The sequence below is a fragment of the Triticum aestivum genome, chromosome 5D, assembly GCF_018294505.1.
Source record: "Triticum aestivum cultivar Chinese Spring chromosome 5D, IWGSC CS RefSeq v2.1, whole genome shotgun sequence".
NCBI classification, from domain to species: Eukaryota; Viridiplantae; Streptophyta; class Magnoliopsida; order Poales; family Poaceae; genus Triticum; species Triticum aestivum.
The window spans coordinates 49,255,374-49,271,318 of NC_057808.1; the positions used below are offsets into that span (position 1 = coordinate 49,255,374).

The window sequence follows — 15,945 nt, forward strand, 5'->3', positions numbered from 1 at the left end:
CCAACAACAGCACAATGTCGTATCCTGCTATGTCTCAACTATGAACAATGCCATATTATATTAATGTTATTTAAATCGTGTCTCTTTATTTACCAATCTGAAATGGTATAAATTGATAGTATACTCACCATTCATGCTTATACGTTGTTTAGAACTACATCTATGCTTGTGTTCTTGATCTGTAATCCAGTGGTCTGGTGAAGCTGGCCGCTCCTGCACAATGCCATTTCCTGCCGTCTTAACTATGAACAATGCCTATTATGTTAATGCTATTTTAAACCGTGTCTCTTTATTTCTGACAAAGAAATGAGACGAATTGACAGCGCTGATGCTTATACGTGCAAAACCTGTTATCTACCTACTTGTTTCTCTTTCAGGGTGACAACACTGCTGCTAGGAAGAACTGCCACAATGATAGTGAGACGAACCCATTGTTTGTCCCTCTAACACATATTCCTGAGGAGAAGGCAAAACATATTGAGGGTAGGGATACAACCACGAAGTCACATCTTGATGTAGTGTCAAACTTACTCAGTGACACAAGCTCGATGAAGTCGCCGCCTGAATCTGTTCGACTTCTTCAGTCTGAAATTCAAGCAGAAATACATGCTTCCGCTCAAATACGACTGGAACTCCAATCTCTATGCAAGATTAACCATAAGTACAGGACGTTTATTGATGATATGCAGCTTAAGTTGGTGGATATGAGTGCCAAAGAAGCGAAGTCTCATCAGGTGGCTAAGCTGCTTGTGCTGCAGCTGCTGGGCCGGGCTAACCTTTCTTGAACTGTGTTGAAGTGCTGTCGGTTATGTCTATTATTTTGTCTGCCTGTTAACTTCCACTGGTGGCGACCTGCCCAGTTTATGTAATCTGTTGTCTGGTTGCCCTTTATTATCACTGGGGGCAAACTTTGATGCCGAGGGGATGTAATATGCTGTAATTTCTTTGTTGTATAGTCTAGGTTTATTCTTGGTCGGTATGCTGTAATTTAGGCCGGAAGGTTCAGTGGATCTCGGTATTGTCGGTCTTCAGGGTGGCCCGCTACTCATATGGGCCAAAACATGGGCCTATAATCATCTTGGGCCATTAGCAGGTCTAAACCTTATGGTTGTTTCCCGCCTTTAACAGGTCGAGTAAAGTTCTGGCCAGCTGGGCCAGAGAATACAATGGGCTTTTAACAGGCTAAAACCTAGATTGGGCTAGCGTTGAGCCAAAAAATTCACGGGCCAATACAGGCCGAAACTGCCTAAGGCCCATGTTTGGCCCAAATAGGACGAGCAGTTAACAGGCCAAAATATATCTCGGGCCCGTTTGGCCCAATAAAATTATGGGCTTTAAGCAGGCCGGTATCTACGCGGGCCATAGGCCTAAAAGTGTCACGGGCCATTATCAGATGGGCTGTAAGCAGGCCGTATTCAACGCGGGTTGTAATTAAGCCCAACTGTTACACTGGCCATTAACAGGCCGGTAGGCCAGTTGGGCTGAAATTTATCCACGAAGATACGGGCCGTTAAGAGGCCTAAAGTTACTTCGGACAAGAAATAGCCCAGTGTCTACATGGGCCGTTAAATGGCCTAAAGTTAAACCGGGCCGACAACGTCCCAGATGCACCACAGGCCGCTAACAGGCCAAAACTATTATCGGGCCAAACTGGTAAACAGGCATTTAACAGGCTGAAATACAAACCTATCTTAGAATGGGCCCAAAAGAACAGTGGTCTGTTAACGGGCCTGATCCGATATGGGCCGTAATTTGGCCCAAAACACGGTAGGCTGTGAACGGGCCTGATCTGGTATGGGCCTCAATTTGGCCCAAAACATGGTAGACTGTTAACGGGCCAGCCCACTAGTGCCTGAAAAAACATGGTGGGCCTTTAGCTGGGCCGGCCTTTTCACCGAAATGGGCCTCTGTTGGGCCGTGCCACGTGTCGACGTATCATAGGCACCTCCAGTCCAATGAGTGGATGACATCTGTCCCAACGGTGAGCAAACACGTGTTTCCTCCGGCCAATGAGTATTTTACACGTGGAAAATTCCCATTGGTCCAGGCTGTTAACGGGTTATCGGATCCAAAATCGGACCCGATAGCTTAACGGTGTTCCGTTACAGTGGATGCCACGTGTCGGTCATCCTTGACGAAAGCACTTCTATGATGCGCGATTTATCGTCATGGAAGTGGACACTTCCGTGATGATAATTTTGGTAATGTCATGGAACACTTCTACAACAGCACAGGTATGACTATCTTGATTCTGTCATAAAATTGTCATGGATGTACATGCATGACAGAAAACGTGACCTACTGTGACAAACACATATCATCACGGAAGTGTATTTTTTTTATAGTGTATGGCTGAGGCATAGGGAATGACTTTCATTTTCTCTCTATCTTCTGTCGTGGTCGGGCTTTGGGTCTTACTCAACATCACACCTTGCAAACACAGGCAAGAACTCCTTCTTTAACTGTTCCATTTTGAACTACTTCAAAAACTTGTCAAGGTATGTACTCATTGAAAAAACTTATCAAGCGTCTTGATCTATCTCTATAGATCTTGATGCTCAATATGTAAGAAGCTTCACTGAGGTCTTTCTTTGGAAACTCCTTTCAAACACTCCTTTATGCTTTCCAGAAAATTCTAAATCATTTCCGATCAACAATATGTCACTCACATATACTTATCAGAAAGGCTATAGTGCTCCCACTCACTTTCTTGTAAATACAGGCTTCACCGCAAGTCTGTATAAAACTATATGCTTTGATCAACTCATCAAAGCGTATATTCCAACTCCGAGATGCTTGCACCAGTCCATAGATGGATCGCTGGAGCTTGTGCATTTTGTTAGCACTTTTAGGATTGACAAAACCTTCTTGTTGCATCATATACAACTCTTCTTCAAGAAATCCATTAATGAATGCAGTTTTGACATTCATTTGCCAGATTTCATACAATGTAGCAATTGCTAACATGATTCGGACAGACTTAAGCATCGCTATGAGTGAGAAAATCTCATCATAGTCAACACCTTGAACTTGTCAAAAACCTTTTTGACAAGTCTAGCTTTGTAGATAGTAACACTACTATCAGCGTCCGTCTTCCTCTTGAAGCTCCATTTATTCTCTATGGCTTGCCGATCATCGGGCAAGTCAACCAAAGTCCATACTTTGTTCTCATACATGGATCCTATCTCAGATTTCATGGCCTCAAGCCACGGAATCTAGGCTCATCAGCGCTTCCTCATAGTTTGTAGGTTCATCATGGTCTAGTAACATGACTTCCAGAACAGGATTTCCATACCACTCTGGTGCGGAACGTACTCTGGTTGACCTACGAGGTTCGACAGTAACTTGCTAAGAATGGATCCTTTCTAGAGAAGGAGTTTCTCTCGAAAGAAGTGAGTGGGAGGAGAGTAGAACTTGATGAGGTAATTGTACCTTCTCCCAAATTGGAAAGTAGTTCATCATAGAAATCAGTTCCAGTGATGCCTACACCAATTAGTGAGGAAGTCAATGATGATGATCATGAAACTTCAGATCAAGTTACTATCGAACCTCGTAGGTCAACCAGAGTACGTTCCGCACCAGAGTGGTACGGAAATCCTGTTCTGGAAGTCATGTTACTAGACCATGATGAACCTACGAACTATGAGGAAGCGCTGATGAGCCTAGATTCCGTGGCTTGAGGCCATGAAATCTGAGATAGGATCCATGTATGAGAACAAAGTATGGACTTTGGTTGACTTGCCCGATGATCGGCAAGCCATAGAGAATAAAATGGATCTTCAAGAGGAAGACGGACGCTGATAGTAGTGTTACTATCTAGAAAGCTCGAATTGTCGCAAAAAATGTTTTCGACAAGTTCAAGGTGTTAACTACGATGAGATTTTCTCACTTGTATCGATGCTTAAAAGTCTGTCCGAATCATGTTAGCAATTGCCGCATTTTATGAAATTTGGCAAATGGATGTCAAACCTGCATTCCTTAATGGATTTCTTAAAGAAGAGTTGTATATGATGCAACCAGAAGGTTTTGTCGATCCTAAAGGTGCTAACAAAGTGTGCAAAGCTCCAGCGATCCATCTATGGACTGGTGCAAGCATCTCGGAGTTGGAATATACACTTTGATGAGTTGATCAAAGCATATAGTTTTATACAGACTTGCAGTGAAGCGTGTATTTACAAGAAAGTGAGTGGGAGCACTACAGCCTTTCTGAAAAGTATATGTGAATGACATATTATTGATCGGAAATGATGTAGAATTTTCTGAAAAGCATAAAGGAGTGTTTGAAAGGAATTTTTCAAAGAAAGACCTTGGTGAAGTTGCTTACATATTGGGCATCAAGATCTATAGAGATAGATCAAGACGCTTGATAAGATTTCTCAATGAGTACATACCTTGACAAGATTTTTGAAATAGTTCAACATGGAACAGTCAAAGAAGGAGTTCTTGCATTTGTTGGAAGGTGTGAAGTTGAGTAAGACTCAAAGCCCGACCACGGCAGAAGATAGTGAGAGAATGAAAGTCAATCCTTATGCCTCATGCATAGGTTCTATAAAGTATGTCATGCTATGTACCAGACCTATTGTATACCCTGCCCTGAGTTTGGCAAGGGAGTACAATAGTGATCTAGGAGTAGATAACTGGACATTGGTCAAAATTATCCTTAGAGGACTAAGGAAATATTTCTCGGTTATGGAGGTGATAAAGAGTTCATCGTAAAGAGTTACCTCGATGCAAGCTTTGACACCTATCTGGATGACTCTGAGTCTCAATCTAGATACATATTGAAAGTGGGAGAATTTAGCTAGAGTAGCTCCGTGCAGAGCATTGTAGACATAGAAATTTGCAAAATACATACGGATCTGAATGTGGCAGACCCATTGACTAAACCTCTCTCACAAGCAAAACATGATCACACCTTAGTACTCTTTGGGTGTTAATCACATGGCGATGTGAACTAGATTATTGACTCTAGTAAACCCTTTGGGTATTGATCACATGGCGATGTGAACTATAGAGTGTTAAATCACATGACGATGTGAACTATTGGTGATAAATCACATGGCGATGTGAACTAGATTATTGACTCTAGTGCAAGCGGGAGACTGAAGGAAATATGCCCTAGAGGCAATAATAAAGTTGTTATTTATATTTCCTTACATCATGATAAATGTTTGTTATTCATGCTAGAATTGTATTAACCGGAAACTTAGTACATGTGTGAATACATAGACAAAACAGAGTGTCCCTAGTATGCCTCTACCTGACTAGTTCGTTAAGCAAAGATGGTTAAGTTTCCTGACCATAGACATGTGTTGTCATTTGATGAACAGGATCACATCATTAGAGAATAATGTGATGGACAAGACCCATCCGTTAGCTTAGCATAAATGATCGTTTAGTTTTATTGCTATTGCTATTGCTTTCATCATGACTTATACATGTTCCTCTGACTATGAGATTATGCAACTCCCGAATACCGGAGGAACACCTTGTGTGCTATCAAACGTCACAACGTAACTAGGTGATTATAAAGATGCTCTATAGGTGTCTCCGATGGTGTTTGTTGAGTTGGCATAGATCAAGATTAGGATTTGTCACTCCGTGTATCGGAGAGGTATCTCTGAGCCCTCTCGGTAATGCACATCACTATGAGCCTTGCAAGCAATGTGACTAATGAGTTAGTTGCGGGATGATGCATTACGGAACGAGTAAAGAGACTTGCCGGTAACGAGATTGAACTAGGTATGATGATACCGACGATCGAATCCCGGGCAAGTAACATACCGATGACAAAGGGAACAACATATGTTGTTATGCGGTTTGACCGATAAGATCTTCGTAGAATATGTAGGAGCCAATATGAGCATCCAGGTTCCGCTATTAGTTATTGACCGGAGATGTGTCTCGGTCATGTCTACATAGTTCTCGAACCCGTAGGGTCCGCACGCTTAACGTTCGATGATGATTTGTATTATGAGTTTATGTGATTTGATGACCGAAGGTTGTTCGGAGTCCCGGATGAGATCACGAACATGACGAGGAGTCTCTAAATGGTCGAGAGGTAAAGATTGATATATTGAAAGGCTATATTCGGACATCGGAAAGGTTCCGAGTGATTCGGGTATTTTTCGGAGTACTGGAGAGTTACGGGAATTCGCCGGGGGAAGTAGTGGGCCTTAATGGGCCATACAGGAAAGGAGAGAAGGGCCTCAAGGGGTGGCCGCGCGCCCCCCCATGGGCTGGTCCGAATTGGACTAGGAGGGGGCGACGCCCCCCTCCTTCCTTCTCCCCTCTTCCTCCCTCCCTTCCTTCTCCTAGTTGGAATAGGAAAGGCGGGGCCGAATCCTACTTGGACTGGGAGGGACTCCCCCTTTTTGGCGCGCCCCCTCTAGGGCTGGCCTCCTCTTCCCCCTCCTTCATATACGTGGGAGGGGGCACCCCAAAGGCACACCAAAGTTTCTCTTAGCCGTGTGCGGTGGCCCCCTCCACAGAAACACACCTCGGTCATATCGTCGTAGTGCTTAGGCGAAGCCCTGCGCCGGTAACTTCATCATCACCGTCACCACGCCGTCGTGCTGACGAAACTCTCCCTCGGCCTCAGCTGGATCAAGAGTTCGAGGGACGTCACCGAGCTGTACGTGTGCAGATCGCGGAGGTGCCGTGCGTTCGGTACTCGATCGGTTGGATCGCGAAGAAGTACGACTACATCAACCGCGTTACTAAACGCTTCCGCTTACGGTCTACGAGGGTACGTAGACACACTCTCCCCTCTCGTTGCTATGCATCTCTATGGATAGATCTTGTGTGTGCATAGAATTTTTTTTATTTTTCATGCAGCGTTCCCCAACAGCCCGCCCGCCCCGGCCCCTCGGCCACCAGCCACCGCCCGCCCGCATTTCTTCCGACGAACGAGCTAGCTGCGGCCGAGGAGCTAGCTAGCTAGCTCCTAGCTCGTTCCTGGATCGATGGATCGATTGGAGCTGACTCGGGTAGCTAGCTCATGGATCTGGATCGTTTGGAGCTGGCTCGGGAGGAGCTAGCAAGCTAGCTCATGGATTTGGCCGCTTTCGATGTGCTTTGTATTTGGCCACTGCGTATTTGGCCATCGACGGCTCCCTATTTGACCGTTTTCCTGTGCTGCCCGCCGGCTTTGTAAGAGATCGTGGACACGGGTGAGAGGAAGAAGAAGATGTGGGAAAAAAATCTATAAATATTCAATTTTACAATTTAAGTTTAAGGGGTCTGCTCGGCCACCACTGAAACCAACCCTTAAAATGCGCTTTTCGCGAACTGAAAAACGCGTTTTAGGGTCTGCTAGATAGGAATGAAAATGGAGTGGAAAGTTTTCACTTTTTTGAAGGAAAAATGAAAACGAAGAGGAAGGAAATGAAAATTTGCAAAACGGAAATGAAAATGGAATTTTGTATGTGGAAATGGAAACAAAAATGGAACGGTGTTTTTCGGTGGAACAGACGTGAAAAATATGAAGTTCCTATTTTTACTATAGGCTTATGGCTGCTTTGTCCCAATTACCAAACAACACACAATGACATAATGAGTAGAATAGATTATTTGAGGACCAACTTCTACCAGCACACACGTACTTAAGTATTAAGTAGACCCTATATGAAATTCTCCATTAGTACTACAATACTATCCTAAGTTGCTAATACAACCATATTATTTTGTATCCATGTTAACAATTCATTAAATTTGTTTCTGTGTGTTTCTCTATTATTTAAGGGGGTTTTAAGTTCCGGTCAACACACACTTCTGTTTATGTGTCCGCTATGTATTCGCTCAACGTCCGTTTTCAATAGTATCTGTTTCCGTATTCATTTTTGGAGTTTCTATATTCGTTTTCGTTTCTAAAAAAATATGGTAGCACACAGTTTGGTCTGTTTCCGCTTCGTTTTCATCCCTACTGTTAGAGATGCTCTAAGGCCCGTATAATGCAAGATACATAGGAGAGATGCTTGAAGAAATAAATCAGGTTTTTCTTAAGCACCGGTGCTTATTTGTATAGGATAGACGCCTAATTAGGTGTCTCTCCTGTAGAAATAGACACCTTATTTTTCTAAACACCTCCTTATGCATCTAACGTCATTGTACAAGCCCTAGGTAACCCAGACGTTTTTGCATCACAGCGACACTGACGAGAAGTGGTCAAACGACGTTCGCGTCCGCCATGTAAGTGGAGACTTTTTTTTCCTGCAGAAGAGAATAGCCCCCGAATTTTCAGTAGGCCCAACCATCCCAATTTCCCCATCGGGCCCATCCAACCGCACAGGCCACGCCCTCGCTCCTCCGCCTCTCCCAGCGACGGACTCCACGGATCCACGGCGGTGGGGGCCCGATGGCCGCGGCGGCGAATCCTAGGGTCACGGGCGCACCTCCCGCGCCCCTGCTGCTCCCTCCACGGCTCCTCCGTTGCGCGGCCGGAAGGAGCCGCGGCCGGCGTGGGACGTTGCTCGCCGCCGCCCTCCGAGGCGTGCCGTCGGGAACTGGGCCACCGACAGGGCCACAGTGCGGAGCAGCGCTGTTGGTGGGCGTGCCCTGGGCGACCGCGGCACGGAGACGGCGCCGTCCGGCCACCAGTTTGGCCGGCGAAGGAGCTCTGCCCGCGCCGGCGCTCGCCCTGACGCCTTCCGCGCGGCGGCCTCTTCTTCCACTCCGCCATAGGTAAGCCATTTAGATTCCTCTTTCTCCGCTTTCTTTAAGGTTCTGGGCTGCGGCGATGGTTTGTGATAGAAACGTTGTAATAATCACGACAAGGGTGGGAGTCAGGCTGTAGAACTTTTCCTGTGTTTCCACTATGACAGTGAGATTAGACTTATATCATGTGGAGCTTATAGTGTGTTTCTGCTGCTGTGCATACTTCAAAGGACTGATGAAGCCTAGCAAATAGTCATATTCTTGTTTTTTTCTTGGGGGACAGATTCTTGTGTTGCACGAATACGGCAACCTCGAGTGACGGCGAAGCGTCGCCTTCGCCTGATGGCGGCAAGAACCCGTTGGCCCCGATCGTCGAGCTGTGGCGCCGGACGGTGCAACCGCTAGGGGATTACGGATTCGGGAAGCGCAGCGTGTGGGAAGGCGGCGTGGGACTCTTCATGGTCTCCGGGGCGGTCCTGCTGGCGCTCGCGCTCGCGTGGCTCCGGGGTTTCCAGCTGCGGTCGCGGTTCCGCAAGTACAACGCCGTGTTCGAGTTCAGCCAGGCATGCGGGATTTGCGTGGGCACGCCCCTCAGGATACGCGGGGTCACCATTGGGAGCGTCGTCCGTGTCGACTCTTCGCTCAGGAGTATTGATGCATATGTTGAGGTGCGTATCAACACTTCTTGCTCTCTCCTCTTTTGTCATCAATAATTCATGTCAACAGTTCCTTTTTTACTGGTATCCATAGATTTCTCACTGTAGTGTGTAGAATGTAGTATGTGGAAACTGAACATAAAATAAAGTTGTTACCTTCTCTTCCTGAGTGCTTGCAATTCGTGCAAGCATTTCTCAAAACTGAACCATAATTTAGTTTTCCCGATAAATCATTTTGTTACATTTCTCCTGTTCCATTATGATAATGAGTGGGTGTGGCATGCTAGTAAGTTGTTATCAATAGTTCCCTTGTTTTTGCCTGTGTTTCAGTTTCTTTGCTGTACTATAGAAGACTTCCCTTTTTTGGACTCAATCTCTGATAGATGAATTCTTCTATATGGCAGGTTGAAGATGATAAAATTATCGTGCCCCGTAATTCATTGGTTGAGGTGAATCAATCTGGTCTCCTAATGGAGACAATGATTGACATTACACCAAAAGATCCACTCCCTACACCTTCAGTTGGTCCACTTGACGCAGACTGTTCCAAAGAAGGCTTAATCCTTTGTGACAAAGAGAGAATGAAAGGACATCAAGGAGTAAGCTTAGATGCACTGGTTGGTATATTTACCCGTCTAGGAAGAGACATGGAGGAAATTGGTGTTCAAAAAAGCTTCAAGTTGGCGGAAAAGGTTGCATCTATAATGGAAGAAGCACAACCTCTCCTTTCACGGGTACAATCTTCTGACTAATTCTTGTGTGACATGTTGCATCCTTTGACACGTTTGCCACATTTAGCTAATGAATTATCTGTGAAACCACTCCGTCTTACTCGATATTTCTGAATAGGATTTCATTTTACAAAATTAAAATGACCCCCGCCTAATGAAGTTCTGCGAAGCAGGTCTGCATTTTTGCAGTAGTGTTTCCCAAAACTCAGTTCTTTTTATTTGTGAAGAAAGACTCGTTTGCCAAATACATATGGTACTATATAGGGGCCTGGTTCTGCATTACCTCGTAGCATTTCTTATCAAGTGATGGCATATATTATGTCCTAATTTTGTGACTATTGATACTTATCTCTGAGCATCAACATGTTTTCCATATATGTCCTGCATATGATGGGTATTGGGCAGCATACCAAGTAACAAAGTCTGTTTTAATACTGCTAAAAAAAAACTTGGTCATCTTTACAATACTAGAGCTCAAAACTAACTCTTGTCAAACTGATACAAGTTTCGCATACTTCTGTGGGAATTGGGTTGAACTGCTGAAAATTTCAAGATTAGGTCCATCATGTTGCTATTGCATACCTATCCCGGCCACTGGCTAGTATGCTTGGCTGGCACTGTTTCAGGACCATCATCAAGGGGAAGGACCTCCACTCAGTTGGCATATGTTGTTAGGTTTTTATTTTCTGTTTGCAAAAACAGGGTGGCTGATGCTTTCTCCACATATATGCAGTTTTCTGGATCTCAACTTATTTGCAGACAATAGAGGAACATAGTGGTCACTAGTTGTGCCATTAAATGTCATATGCATCAACTTAAATGTTAGTGATGGAACAGATTGAAGCATTAGCTGAAGAAGTTCAACCTTTGCTCTCGGAGGTGCGTGAGAGTGATCTGGTGAAGGATGTGGAAACCATAGCTAAAGGTCTGGCTGAGGCATCCGGCGATTTAAGGTACTTGATTAATCCTACCAATTGCTGTTTCTGCTCTCTTATAGCCTTGGAAGTGCAAATTTTATGGCACTCTTTATCTTACTTGTCCTTATGCCACCGTGCAGAAGGTTGAAGTCTTCCATGCTTACCCCTGAGAACAGTGATCTAATCAAGCAGTCTATTTTCACCCTTATATTTACTTTGAAGAACATTGAGGTCTGTTATCTGTATCTTTAGTTATTTCTGAAACTGGAGGCAGGCAAGGTTTTTACATGTGTCCTTGGTTACTTTCAGAGTATCAGCTCAGACATCTCTGGTTTCACTGGCGATGAGGCGACACGACAGAACATCAAGCTGCTGATTAAGTCACTTAGCAGACTATTGTGATCCCTCAGTTGAACAAAACACAGTTATGTGTTGAGATGGAGAATTATGAGTAGAGTAGGCCATCCAGATGAGATTGAAGCATCTTTAAGAGAAGCTAATAATTGTTGAGGTCTGTCAGTTTTTTTTTCCTCATATCTTTTCTGCATTCTTGACACGAAAAGCAGTATTATTTGTTGTTGTCGAGGAGTTATAGCAGGCCGGTTTTTTGTGTGTGCAGCACGGTTGTGGTTGAACAAGTGTGAACAAGGAATTTGCTAGTACTATTGTGCTTATGTTAGCAATCTATAAATTGTCGATATTTTGTCCCATGAACAGTCCTGAACATCTAATGAACTACTACTTTTATCAGTCTTCGTTAAATTCAGATTATACTTCTAGATATAGACTGTTTTTTGTTCTATGAAATGGTAGACTATATTTTACTTGGTTAGAGCAACTTGTGTTTTTTCTTTCCCAGCATAAAACTAGGTAATCAACATTTTGATTTTTTTTTCAGAGCACATTATGTCAACTATAGCCTGCTGCATATAACATGTTAAAAACAACCCTATCCTTTAATATACTTTTTTTTATAGAGGCCACAACCCTGTCCCACAATGACATTCTTTGAGATTTGTAATTTGATGAGTTGCTTCTTTGGATCGTAGGCCTGTGCCTCCTTGCATAACAGGTCACTGCAGCTGCCTCGAGGAATTTTGATCGCCTTCCTTGTCAGCGAGTTGGACCACAATGTGCTATCCATATATAGTAATAATGCAAATAGTAAACCTTAGTGAGTGAGCGGACTGGGATTTCTCTGCTACTAGATGTTGTGCAACATAAGTGGAAACATATTTAACTCAAAGCTCGATTGACAAAGAATTAGCAAGAACAGAGCAACCACCTCAGGGGAGGTGACTTGGTTTGGCATGAACAAAGCAACCACCTTTCTGATTCATTGCTGTTTCTGTTCTTGGACTTACAAATAGGATGAATTCATGATCATTGAATGCTTAAATAAATCAAGAAAATGGTTGTCTTGATAATATTGATTGCCCCCCTTGGCTGTTGCATAGATTTCTAGCTATGGTGCACACTACCCCAAAAGTGGCAAGGCACCGAGGAGAAAACCACCCACACCCGAGAGTTGAGAGAGAGCCAAGATTTGGAGGCGACAGAATTGCAAGACGATCATTCAACTTGTGTTTTGCTTGTTTGGCTACTTTGTTGGCTCTTTGTTTTCTGCCGAACTATTGGTATTTGACCTCATGAACTAGTGTTGAATTGTCCCCGACCATGGAAAGGACTTTGCAATGTAAAGATGACGGTTCTTGTTTGACTCGATTGGGTCGACCATGATTTATGTATGATTTTCTCCCTGTTTATTTTCCTGGTTCATACAGCAAAACAAGCTCATTTTGTTCGGGAATCAATGTTTCTCCAGTAATTCATTCATGATTTTTGTGTGAGCGGCAAAGACTAGCGGACTTTTGTCCCCAATGCAGTGTTGGTGTTGCTCACCTAAGGAGAAGGACAAAGTACTTTATTTGTTTTTTCACGAGGATGGATACTAAATAAAGGATAATAGTGCTATGATTTTGCTTTATAACTGAATGAGTTACATCATTTGTCCACGTTTTGTGTATGGTTATCCTGGTCCATTGATATGGATAATGTGAGCGGCACCGAACAAATCTCTCCTTCCTACTTAAAAAATAATAATAGTGCCATCTTCTGGTACTTCTGGCATATAGTCATGAATGTGCAACAACTTATTTGGAATAGAAGTATCTATTCCAAGAAAAATTAAGCTGTGGTGCTGAATGTTTTATGCATTCCTAGGTACTGCAGCCTCTTAGATTATAAGACTATTCAAATCATATCTACTGTAAATGTTCTCTTTTTAGTGCCTTGCTCAATTGAAGTTTAACTCATTTACTTTAACAATTTATTGCCAATGTTGCTTTATATATAAAGCCGAGCAGGAGCCTGTTTCGAGACCATGTATTGCCAAAGCACGGGAAGATTCTCAAGCTTGTCGCTCCTTAACTATCTTTCATACTCCTGATCAGTTAAGTTCCATACAATTGTGGGAACTTTTCACCGAGGGGAAAAGTCACCACACAATGCATCTATGGAAAATTCAGTTTGTTGGCCATTCCCTATTTCCATTTTCCTTCCCTTCTACTAGTAGTATAGATCTTTGACTTTGAGCAAATCATGCCACATGGCACAATCAATCATTTCGTTTTATGCCTCGTCCGCTTAATCCCACCGGTGATTTCATACCTGGCTCTGACCACGCTTTGCCAGGGACCGTCTCCACGTTCCAACTTGCATTTTCAAATAATTTCAAGTTATTCACTCACCCAAAGACGAACACTTGTTGGATGAGTACACACGTGCCTTCTCATCCTTGTGAAGGAGAAGAAGAATCAACGGGAAGCAAATCCACTGGGATCGACCGGCCTCCTACAGTCCTAGTACTTTCTGTCGGTGAGGGCGCAGCGCGGAGCAGGAATCTTATCTTTTCGTGGTCTCTGCTCTGACTGTCGCGCCGGCTCTTTGCAGCAGCATGGGGGAAGGCGCTGCGGGCGCCTGCCAAAGGTCCGCGGCGTGGACTAGAAGGCAAGCAAGCAAGCGTCCATTCCGTTCCGTTTCCAACGCCCGGCTTCGTTTGTTTATCTCCGTAAGTATACTACGTACGTGCGTGCTCCTTGCCGCTGCAGTCCCAAAGCAAAGCTCGGGTCATGTGCAACCAGATGCCAAACCTTTTTCTAGAGGTAAAAACACTGGGTTCTAGAACTTGTCCAGGATGTGATGCTTTGGTCTTAGAACTTGCAAAATGCACCTAACTAGTCCTACAACTTGCAGGCGATGTGCAAATTTGATCCTAGACCAATCACAGCGCACCAGGTGGACTCTGCTGACTCGGGCCGATCAGCGTGCGCATATTTGCAAAAAAAATGCTGCCTTTCCTTCTAATCAACCCGCAAGACAGTCACCTGAAATAATTATGTTTGATTAAGCTGTTGACTCCGATCGTTGCCCCCCAACTCCAGACAGCCATGTTCGTCGGCCCCCTCTCTTTCTCTGCTCTTCGCTTTCCCTGCTCGTCGCCGCCGCCGTCCAGCTAGCCAACATGGTTTCCTGGAGTGATGGATCCAGCTCCTCGTCACTGGGCGGCGACTCTGTCAGCAATCCGGTGAGCTCTTTTCCCTGCACATCTGAATGGGGGATTTCTGACAAGATTTTATTTAGGCTCCTCCCATTGTTGTCTGCTCCGAATGGAGCGGCCTTGCTGCAGATCTACCTGCTAGATGTGAACACCAAGCCATAGTTGAGAAGTTTGTGGCCTTTGAGTCTGTGGACAATGGAAGAAGATTCCTGAGTTGTGCACAAAAGGTTAGTAGTTTTTCAGATGTGCGGTGAACTTCAGATTCAGTTACCAAAGTAGTGACTAGTTGTAGATGTAGATGGTAGTGCCATATTTAGTGTACATATTTTTGCCATTTAAGTGAATATGTGATTTGCATGAACTTCATCTGTGCCATTTATAGTTTTGTTCTTTGCTATAGTGCTGTAAGAAGATTATGTGTAGTTTAAATAATTGAGATTGGTGTCCAATATATAGTCTTAAATTAGTTCAGTAATTATACAAGGTTACTCTGAAAAGTTAACTGAATCTGGTGTCAGTTAACTGAATTAACTCACTTAACTGAATCTAGTGTCAGTTAACTAAATTAACTCTATTAATTCATTTTTCTATTGATTTTAGGAAGGGACTAAATGCAGCTATGTGCACTGGGTTGACCCAGAGTGGCCTCCTCAATTGAAGATGAGTCTAGCTAGGCTCTGGGACATGTATGAAGATGAGGCCAAGCTCTGGCTCAGGAAAAATGTTGTCAATGCTGAAGAAAACTGTAAGATGTTAGGACCGAAGGAACAGATGGAAAAATATCTTAGTTTTTTTAAGCTAGATTTTGCTAAGATGGTGGCTGAGAAGGAGCAGGCAATTGCCCAATTGGGAAGCACACAGCTTGCTCTTTCCGACCTAAAGCAAGAGCTTGAGAAGAAGAAGTTGTCTGATAAATCTACCACTAGCATTCATCGGGTGGTGAGTGCTAAGGCAGAGAAAGAGAGGGATCAGATGATGCAAGAGAGGGATAAATTGATGGAAGAGAGGGAGCAGTTGAAGAAAGAGAAGAAGAAGCTAGACTACATGATTGGTGACTTATTCAAGCATAAGGAAGACACCAAGTGCAAGATAATGAAGGTTAGGGAGATGCTAGATGAAATTGAGTGATCCATTGTTGTTGTAATGTCTGTTGATCTTAATTTGGTGTACTTTTGTAATGAAGTTGTTTCAGTGGGCTTGTTTAATTTGGTGAATTAGTATGAGTGGACTTGTTAAATTTGGTGTAGCCCACATTTGAGTGACCCATTGAAGTTGTTTGGGTCAGTGTACTTGTTTAAGTTAGTGGATTAGTATCTTTGATGGAAGATGACTGAATTATTTGATGCACTGATTTTTTATCATTGTTCTTAGTTAACTGAATTTGTATGTTAACTGCATATTTGTATTCAGTTTACTGCATATAGATT

General features: G+C 43.7%; 1 protein-coding gene across 4 annotated transcripts; it reads left to right on the top strand.

Moving 5' to 3' along the window:
- The first annotated feature begins 8,240 nt into the window (after window positions 1–8,240).
- LOC123119372 (protein TRIGALACTOSYLDIACYLGLYCEROL 2, chloroplastic) lies at window positions 8,241–12,725 on the top strand. 4 transcript variants are annotated; one of them, XR_006458627.1, is made up of 7 exons: window positions 8,247–8,682; window positions 8,939–9,323; window positions 9,716–10,045; window positions 10,880–10,995; window positions 11,100–11,190; window positions 11,269–11,470; window positions 12,009–12,725. XR_006458627.1 is itself a non-coding variant. In XM_044539164.1 (6 exons), the coding sequence occupies exons 1-6, from the start codon at window positions 8,357–8,359 to the stop codon at window positions 11,359–11,361; spliced, it is 1,341 nt and encodes a 446-aa protein (XP_044395099.1). In that variant the 5' UTR covers window positions 8,247–8,356; the 3' UTR covers window positions 11,362–11,667. The 4 variants fall into 4 exon arrangements, 1 of the variants encoding a protein (XP_044395099.1); XR_006458628.1 differs by having other exon boundaries at window positions 12,417–12,725; XM_044539164.1 differs by lacking the exon at window positions 12,009–12,725 and having other exon boundaries at window positions 11,269–11,667.
- The last annotated feature ends 3,220 nt before the right edge of the window (window positions 12,726–15,945 follow it).